The 10,156-nt window shown below is 27.7% G+C and overlaps 1 protein-coding gene across 2 annotated transcripts; it reads left to right on the forward strand.

Annotated features, from left to right (window-relative positions):
- The first annotated feature begins 279 nt into the window (after positions 1-279).
- On the forward strand, positions 280-4,167 carry LOC101491588 (uncharacterized). Of its 2 annotated transcripts, none has more exons than XR_003473240.2 (8): positions 280-600; positions 681-782; positions 868-1,027; positions 1,122-1,301; positions 1,912-2,046; positions 2,424-2,511; positions 3,338-3,431; positions 3,531-3,558. XR_003473240.2 is itself a non-coding variant. In XM_004504814.4 (8 exons), exons 1-8 carry the CDS (start codon positions 335-337, stop codon positions 3,618-3,620), a joined length of 1,110 nt encoding a protein of 369 aa, XP_004504871.1. In that variant the 5' UTR covers positions 283-334; the 3' UTR covers positions 3,621-4,167. The 2 variants fall into 2 exon arrangements, 1 of the variants encoding a protein (XP_004504871.1); XM_004504814.4 differs by having other exon boundaries at positions 283-600; positions 2,424-2,506; positions 3,531-4,167.
- Positions 4,168-10,156: the final 5,989 nt, after the last annotated feature.

A 10,156-nucleotide genomic window follows, 5' to 3' on the forward strand; every position in this document is an offset into this window, starting at 1 on the left:
ACATAGTTATTTTAAATATTTTTGTGCATCTTAATTATTAACTTTTTAATAATTAAGAGATTAACTTTATCCCTTTTAAATTTAAAATATCAATTTGAGAAGAAAAAAAAATCAACACACCAACATTAAATACATATATATTTTTTGTTTCTTAAAATTGGATAGTTAGTTTTTTAAAGAATCAAATTTAAGTAAAGGAAAAATATGAAACTTTAAATTAAGTTATGAAAATGAAAATATTTTGGGTATAATATTAAAATTGAATAATTTGGGAGATAAAACCCCTAGTCTCGTCAACACAGTGAAGTGAAAGAAAGAAAAAAATTCCGATGAAATGTTGGTTGGAAAATGGAGAAGTAGTAGGAGCATTTCATTGACATTCTGTCCGTGTTTATGGATTGTGCGTAGAAGCTTGCGTTCAGACGCAGCGTTGGAAGCAATATCCAAAGCTTCTGAAGATAAAGTTCCCAACATTGTTCTCTACAATTACCCTTCATTTTCTGGAGCATTTTCCTCTCTCTTTGCTCACCTCTTCCACACTCGTCACAATCTCCCTTCTCTTTCCTTGCCTTTCTCTTCTGTTCCCTCTCTCGCTTTCAGGTTCTTTCTTCTACTCACTCTTTTTTGCGCTTAAATTTATTTTTATACTTTTTGAAACTTACATATCTTTCGCTACTTAGGGTTGAAGATCTGTGCATTCAAGGCCTTCAAACATGTTATCTGCTTGACTTTCTTCCTCCAAATGAATTCCTTTTCAGACTTTCCCATCAATCAAAATGCAAGTAGGTTTTCACACTCATGTCCTTTTACTTTATTGCCAATCTTTCATTTCTCATGTGCTTTTCATTGCTTATTAATGTCAAATAGGATTATTGGGTTTGATCATCGCAAATCAGTGCTTAGGCATATTCCCTCTGCAAATCAGTGTCCTGATAATATTGTGATTAATGTTAATCATGAGAAAAGTAGCTCCAGAGCTGTTTATGAATACTTTACCAACAAACACCAGGATATGAAAACTTCTAATGTAAGTAAGAATTTAAATTCTTTTGTCCACTTTACTTCTCTTGCATCTCATTCAACAATTGTTGAGATAGAAAGATGTTTGGACTCCATTTAAGGGTGTGGTTCCAAGTTTGTTGGAGTCAAAAGATAAAGATCGCATGGAGCTGATTCTGAAGTATATTGAGGATGGAGATCTTCGCCGATGGAGTTTGCCTGGCATTAAGTCCTTTCACATTGGACTAAGTGAATGGCGGTCAAGGTTTAGCTGCATTTCAAACCCATACATGTATAAGCAGGTAGGATTGATTATCCTTCATTTTTGTTTTGTTTGTGTGTTTTCTTATTATCATTGTTGCTAAATCAATGTTTGGACTTGTATTTAAGTTCATACAAAAACAATGGATTAAAGAATAAATTTGTTTAACCGTACGATTTTCTTGTTTCTCAAAAGGGTGGAATTTACTTAAGCCAAGTCAAATAGTTTAACCAGGCAAACTGAAGATATTCTTCAGTTTACAATGAATGTGTTTGAGCTTCTGTAGGACAGCATCTTGTTATCAAAGACATGTCTTATAACCTTCGGTGGTTCATCTATCATCTGTTTGTTTCTTGCTTGGGAAGAGAATAAACAATTTCATAAGCTGATTGGTTATTTGAAGTGATCATGACTAATACAAATTCTGACCCTTTCTATTTCACTGTGATAAAGTAGTACTTACTGTGATTATTCCGGCTATAACAACCATCTATTTGGTTGCTTACTTGCTTTTATGTGCCTTACTGTAACATTCCAAAAAGCAGAAACATCTGTATATGTTACTCTTGATGTAAATTGTTGTCAATTTTTCTCTGGTTATTATGTCTTCGCTAAACATTTCATATCCTATAAAAAAATCCATATTGCAGTTGCTGGAATTGAGTGTTGAAGGGTTAATTGCTAAAGGAAATTCATCTCTTTCAGCCCGCCGGAATGCTGCAAGTAAATTGCTGGAAAAGGTTTTCAGGGTTCGGCTAGGTAGAGGATTTTATGGAGAGTGCCTGGTAATGTTTCAGGATATCATCATCTTAGTTTCTATTGCTCTTAAAATGCTGTAATTTTTTATTTAGTACGTGTTTGGGTTAGCTCAATTTGGAAAAGTAATCCATTTTTAAAAATAAAAAAACTATTATTTCCTCAAAATATTATGTAGCCAAACTTTCTCTACAAGTTTGTGATGTTTATAACCAAATAATAATAAATAAAATTTGATTTTGTACCATGAACTTTCTCTGTTGCTTTCTGCTTTTTGTAGTACTTAATGCATAATTAATTATTGCCAGTTCGATTGATTATAACAGCATCATGCAATGGTAATGTCCCCGCCCCATTTTGTGGTTGAAATCTGTAATCAAGTTTTGTTGCCATTGTTACTGTGTAGGGAGTCCGAGCAGATGGAAATTCTAACTTAAGTGATGAAATTGGCATGCTTCTTAGTGTAAAAAGTGCTGCTATTGGTCTGAGGTGAGGTACTTTATTTCAAAGATCTACTGAATTTATGCTTGTGTTATTATGTTGTTAGAAGAGTGCTTTGTTTTTTTTAGGTTGTCTGAGAGTAATAAAAGTTTAGTTAAAATTTGACGATAGCTCGACCAAACTTTTCATGAGCATGTTGATTGGAATAATCAGTTGTTACATTGAGTCCATTGCCAGAAGAACAGTGATGGCAATTTGTAATGACAAAAACTCAAACTTAGCCAAGCAATAGATTATGACCAAGAAATCCATTGTGGTTCAGCTTAGGCTTCCTTGTTTATCTCCACATGATCTGTTTTTTCTTTCACTCAAAAAAACAAAGAGCAAATTCTTCTCATAACTAGACCCTTCAAATTAAAATAACCTAAAACAGTTCCTCCTGAGTTCCAGTGTCTATGACACATCACACTGAAACGTTCAATGCATTTGATGGTCTCCAACACTGGATTACTGGTTTCTATTCAAAAGCATGCAATCGTTTAGTACTAATCGCTTGTCAACGTTAGGTCTTGAAATTCAGTGGGCATATATACATGGAGCCTATTATATGAACAAAAAGCACTTGGATCTTGATTATTTCTTGTTGATTCCAAATATTTGTTGATTCTTCCTCTGATTGTAACTGTTGGTGGGTACACAATTATGTCTGAGTACCTCATTTGATTTAGGTTCTTAGGGGTTAAGTGAAGAATCTAAATGTTTTCTTAACAACTTCTTATAGGCATCATCACCTGCCAATTTATATTGTTGATTTTTAATTGTGTCAAAGAATTGTCAAATTCTATAATCTGATCCACTATGCGTTGTCATCAATGACAGACCCATAGGGGCTGTGATATTCATGCAACGGAATAATCTCAAAATGTGCTTGCGCAGCTCTGATAGTGCTACTGATACATCTGAAGTTGCTAAGGTTTGTGTTGTTTGGTTCTACGTTTTTTTGTCAAACGTAGTTATTCTTATTTAACATTTTGATACACATTAATGAGTTTTCTGCACTGACAACTTGAAGGCATACGGTGGAGGAGGTTCTGCAAGTTCAAGCTCCTTTATAATAAGGATGGATGAGTATAACCAATGGATTTCAGCAAATTCATTATGATGGTTTCTGGGTTTGAATATCTAATTCTGGCTTGATAAATTTACACGCTGCCTTTAGGAATTGAAATCATCAGTGTGACAATGGCTTGTGACACTCAATGTAATATATCAAACTTCGTGGCAAAAAAGGGATCTATCGAGGCAGAGACAGAGGATGTGGTGACTGTAGTGTTATCTTAACTTATCTGCCTGTCCTGATAATTGGTGCTGCACATGATGAGAGTTAAGAAGGTATAGCATGAGCAAGAACGAAGCATATATCTTGGGAGTAAACAGGCTACTGTTGAGGAGTTGTTGTTTTAAGGACAAAGATGTTGAAGTAAATGAAAAGGAAGTAACAGTCCTGGTTTCTACGTCTGATGAATTTTGAGGCTTTTATACTCATTAGTTATTTCCAACTTCATAATTTTTTGTTGGGAGTTTCTACCTCGAGTGATTTTGTTACTAGTTTTTTTTTTTTTAATCATTTTCAGCACAAACCCAAAAATCAAAATAGTTAAGTAGTATTAAATTATTAGTTTAAGTGACTTATATCCTTGCTATCTTCACTTCTTTTACTTGTATCCTTAATTCTTTTGTGTACATATTTTTTGTTTCAATGTTTTGTCTAGCTCCAAAGCCAAGAGGTCAAAATTGAAATTTTACCCCGACAATAAATTATAAACCAAATAAAAACATAACATAACAGATAACTCTATCAAATATAGTTACTCCATAATTAACAACTAGATGCTAACTCGCGTGTGGGTATGTTTTAATTTATTTAATTTAAGTGAATTTAATATTAATAATATATATTTAATTTTATCAATGTAAGATGAGAGAGCACATCCCAAGCATAAAAACCTATACATATATAATAATCAAATTATGTTGAAAAAAATTAAAATACAAAAAATAATCAAATTATGTTGAAAAAAATTGTCTTAAAATAAAAGTATAAATAATTTATATAAAAAAAAAAAGATAAATAAGATGTTTGTTGGTTAGAATAAAGTTTGTTGAAAAATATTTGCTATATAAAATAAAAAATATTTTATTAGTTAAAAAATAAATAAATTCAGAAATAATTTAAAATTTATCAAATTATTTTTAAATAAAATTAGAAAAAGATAAATGAGGTGTTTAATGGATATGATAAAAGTAGTTATAGTGTGGTTTGTTGAGATATTTTTGTTTGATAAAAAATCTTTTTTTCAAACTAATTAAAAAATATTGACGTAATTACAGTTTTGGTTTTTAATTTTCATTTGCTCACATACTTAGTTTCCTACTTTAAAATTATTTAATTGTGATTTTTCTCTCATAGTTTTGAACTAAAATGATGTTAATATGTCGTATATTACGATGATGTAAAATAATTAATACTTATAATATTATTAAAAAAAAATCATCTAAAATTTTTTCAACTTCAGCAATTATTCATAGTTTAATTAATTAATAACTTATAAATTATTAATTTATCTCAATGATGAGATATTAAGTTGCTTTGATTGCTAAGGTGGATGAGCTAAGTAATAAAAAGATAAGGTGATTCATGAGTAATTATTATTACACTAAATAGTAGAGCATATTATTCTCCATGAAAAGACGAAATCAACCTACGTCACCATCGTAAAATTAACCCAATACAAATTTATCATAAAAATCATATAATAAGATAGTACGGTGGAGAGGGAGGGGAAAGGAACACCACCACTAATTAAAAATCAGTGACTCAAAACATTTTTTTTATTTTTTTAAAATATCACTCAATACTTTTTACTTTTTAAACTATCGCGATTATATAATCTGTTACGAAAATGTCTCAAATTTATTATGCTATCTATAATAGTAACAAAAGATCACATTATCTTTGTAAAAAAACAACAATTTTATCAAATTAAGTATTAAAAGATAAAAGAACAATTGCACTTCATCTAAAACTCAAATAATAACGGCTACAACATGCATGAAGAATGTATCTATCTATAAATGGTGCAAGTGCATATCAACAAATTAATCAAATCTTTTATAATATTGTGTTTTCATTCTACTCTTTTTTCAATGGGAAACAACAACAACAACAACAACAAGAACTATTTCCCTTCTTCATCATCGTCTACTCCTGCTTTTTCCTTGTTTGATGGTCCTGATTTTTTGAATCGAAACCTTGGTCGCAATTGGTTAGATATTAATGGAAGGAGGCAAAGAGATGTTCCTCCTATCCATAATAATTATAATGATATTAATAATAACTTGGTTTTGATGGCAATGGATTGGCATGGATGTCGTTGTTTACAGACGAAGATTGACGAGGGTAACCCACGAAATGTTGAGGCGATTCTATCAGTAGTGAAGGATAATATACACGACTTCATCAAACATCCTTTTGCTAACTATTTGATTCAAAGGATTTTTAAAGCAACGAATAGTGTTACTTACCACCAGATTCACTCTCTTGTTTTATTGCTTACCTCAAATCATCAAAAGCTAATAGATGTGTGCAAAGATCATTACGGGTAAGTAAATACTTTCGACTATCAACAATTTCCAGTTCAAATATTTATTATTTATATTATACTTTTTAAATATAAATAAGATTGATTGTTAAAAAAATTATGTATTTAATTAATAATTAAGTTCAATTATATTAATTTTTTAATTATTATTTATATTTTATTCTAAAAATTGTTGTCCATTTTATTTTTAAATACTCTTCTTCTTTTAAGATTTAGCGTATATTTGATTTTATTGTTAAACTAATGTGTAGCCGGTGCGTCACACGGAAATAGCTTACGATATTGATAAATAAATTGTTATATTAATTTATATATATAAATTTTATTGACATTGACATTAAATATATAAGTTGACTTAAAAATAAACAATTTACAATAAAATAAAATAAAAAAATCTAATCGTAAATTAAATTAAAAAATTATTTTTTACATTGTCAATGTCATTGATCAAAAACATGACCCGCTCTTTAATCTGAACGATAATGTCTTATTTTTCAATTCTACGAATAATCTTTTTTTCTTTCCAAAAAACTTATTATAAAATAATACTTTTAATTTTAAACAAATAAAAACAATGATTATTGAAAAGTTAAATAATTAGATTAGATGAAATAACAATTTTTAAAATAATGTACATGGACATATATAAACTAAGTAAATTAGTAAACGTAAAGATGAGTAAGTAACTTAATAATTACTTTTTATTTTTATTATTCAACACATTATGTTACTTTTATGAAATACATGACATTTGAAAATTCATATAAATTTTGTTATATCAAGTGGCAAAATATCTTTCATTCCGTGCTACTCGTTATAAAATACTAAAGAAAAATAATATTTCCATTACAAAAAAAAAAATTACAATACACATAATGGATTTGCTAGAGTAGTTTTTAAAGATTACGTAAAAAAAAAACCTTCGAATTGGATTGTATTTTTGTAATTCCTATAAATTATTATTTTTTTCATTAATATTCTAATATTATTGTTTTTCTAATTAATATTCTAATATTTTAGAAATTAAGTTGATTGTATTCATGAGTAAAAACTTGTGTTCGTGTTAACAACAGATTCAATATAATTCTGTAACAGTTATGTAGCAGAGAATTTAGAATCGGTAGTTACTAGGACAAATCTTACAAATAAACTTTAGAGCATAGATATATACATATACGTACAATTTTTTAGACAAAATTTAGAAATATAACAAAATAAACAAAATATATAGCAAAATAGAGACATAAGTTTTTTAAACATTTCGAATTGATGTGACAGATTGAAATAAATTTAGCAAATTTGAATAAGTGTTCGATTTTCATATGCTCCAGAGTTAGAAGCAACGCAAGAGAACGAAATTGTACACAGCTCTCTCACGAATTTTATTAGACAAAAAATCACACAGTCCTAACAACCATATTTAATAACTCCTTCTTGGAGAAATTGAAAAAGCAAAATCTAGTTTTTTGTTTTTGGAAAAATATAAACACATGAAAGAGAACTGTGTATACATGATAATATATGAATGATATTTATAAAGAAGATCCTAATTAAGAAGAAAAATCTGAATGCACCGAAAGAATTCACGTAAAATTAAATTAAATTTTTAATCAAATTAATTTGAAGGGGTGGTTATTAAAGTAGTGTTTAAATCATTACTTATACAAGTAATTGATTATATTTTATTTTTGATTCATTATTCTTATTTTTTAATTGGCCAATAAATTCTCAAAGTGATGAAATAGAAGTCTTATTTACTTTCAAAAAATTGTGTCAAATGTAATTCATTGTATTTTATTTTAATTTATTCTTTTTATTTTTAATTGACTAATAAATTCTCAACTAACTCATTCTATCAAATTGCGATGTAATGAGAGTTTTATTTTTTTTTTTAATAAAATTTACACAATGATGATTATTTCTATTAATAAAAAATTTATAATAGAAATTTTATATTTATCTAACACTTTATTTAAGTGACACGCGTCAAACTTGTCAAAATATTATATTTATTTTATTATATTGTATAAATGAGATAAAATTAATTATAGAAATATATAGTTGATAATTGTTATTTTTTTAATTTTTGGTCCCCTTGACTGTGTTTCCGCTAATTGAAGGTTATGCGGCACTACTACGTGTACAACTTACTTATATCCATTTGAATTAAAATAAAATAAAAATCTAAATTCTCAAATTAAAACCATCATCCCCAAATTAAAAGCATCTTCCCTCGTTTTAAACTAGAAATTGCGTTTACCTAATTGACACTGTCTTAAATGATATTAACACTTTTTCTAATTTTAAAAGAATATTTATTTATTTTATATTTATTAAAAAAACTATATCAAACATTTTTTTTATCCTGCGGCTGTTTTTCTAGATGGTGTCTGCTTTTTAGCTTGTTTTTTTTAAATAAATAAAAAAACTTTCTTTATAGATGCAACCTTAACATAATATTATCACAAAAAGCCAAATAATTGTAATATTTATATATAATAGTAATAATAACATAGAATCAATAGATATGTAGTGATTTTTGTCTTCGTATGGTGTGGAGGAAGACAGATGAAGAAAAGGTTTCTAATTTGGGTTTAGCTACATTTGGTTTTTTAATTGTGTTCATAATTTAGGGTTTTTCCTTTTTATTTTATTTTAATTCAAATAGAATATTAATAAAACTAAATAAAAAGCTACTATTAATTAAACTAATAAAATAGACCTAAAATGCATATGGAGAATTTTATAAAAATTAAAAAGTGAAAAACAAATTTACAAAGACTTAAGAAATTATTATTATTTAGGGACTAAAAAGTTATTTAATTTTATTGTTTATATTATAGTTGTTTACTCTTAAAAAGACATTGTCCATTAATTTAGTGTAAGTTTGATTCAACTTATGAATGAGATAAAATTGATTATAGAGATGTATAATTGATTTTGTTATTTTTTGTGTTCAAATATAATTTATTTTGACCTTAAAATTGATTCTAAGATGAAACTAAAATTTCTAACTTTTGATTATAAATATGATTTTTACGTTCAATTTAATTGTTCAACTCACTTAAAGAAAATACTAACAAGTACTCTAAGCACCTGGTAAGACGCTAAAAATATAAATTTAATTGCATTTAACTCTTTGAAATTTTAAATTTTTGATTTTTCCACAAAATAATTAACTTTTATTTAAATTTTTAATTTCTTAACAAGTGTCTTAAGGTCAATTGTTAGCATATCTCTTATATTAATTAATGTATCTAATAAACCACTTTACATTCTAACACATTTTTTAACTAAATCAATTTAGCAAAATAAATTAATTCAAAATAAATTTTTATCACCGCAAAATCAAATAAATATTTAGTATATTTTGATAATCTATGACTAATTTCAGTTGAAAATCATCTATAAGAGATCCCAATCTAACTCTACTCAAACCAATGTATGCAATGTTGGTTGCAATCTGTTTAGTATATAATTACTTATCCATGAATTTGATTCTGGTTACGTGTATTATATTTATTATTATTATTATTATTATTATTATTATTATTATTATTATTATTATTATTATCAATAAACAAAAAAAAGAACACGTTTGGTAAGTAATTAAAGAGTTTGACCGATAAATTCATCTTTTAATATGATAATTGTCAACTTTAGGAGATAGATGCTAAAGTTTGGAGGGTTATGCCAATACCTTGACTGAAATTGGAGTGTTGTTGATTGCTTGATGCTAAAAATAGAATAGACAAAGGAACGAGTGCTTAACCTTATTGAGTGTTGTTGATTTAGATCAGTGTTTCAAAGTAGCACTACGCCAAAAATGACATTTAACAGCGTCCATTTTACAGCGCTTGCTAAACACAAGCGCGGTAGTAATTATATTTTAAAAATAACGGAACCTATTACAGCACTTTTGATTCAAAGCGCTGTAAAACAAGCGCTGTAGTATGTCATATAACGTTTGCGCATCACGTTATAAGGCTTTTACAGCGCTTGTCAAAAAAGCGCTGTAAAAGGAAGCGCTTTCGCG

Source organism: Cicer arietinum, chromosome 6 (genome assembly GCF_000331145.2).
Source record: "Cicer arietinum cultivar CDC Frontier isolate Library 1 chromosome 6, Cicar.CDCFrontier_v2.0, whole genome shotgun sequence".
Lineage (NCBI taxonomy): Eukaryota > Viridiplantae > Streptophyta > Magnoliopsida > Fabales > Fabaceae > Cicer > Cicer arietinum.

Bases quoted from the DNA above. Each gene is read 5' to 3' on its own strand.
- LOC101491588 (XM_004504814.4), top strand. From the start codon at position 335: ATGTTGGTTGGAAAATGGAGAAGTAGTAGGAGCATTTCATTGACATTC. The intron at 1,028-1,121 runs GTAAGTAAGAAT...ACTCCATTTAAG, and splicing joins AGGATATGAAAACTTCTAAT to GGTGTGGTTCCAAGTTTGTT. The intron at 3,432-3,530 runs GTTTGTGTTGTT...GACAACTTGAAG, and splicing joins ATACATCTGAAGTTGCTAAG to GCATACGGTGGAGGAGGTTC.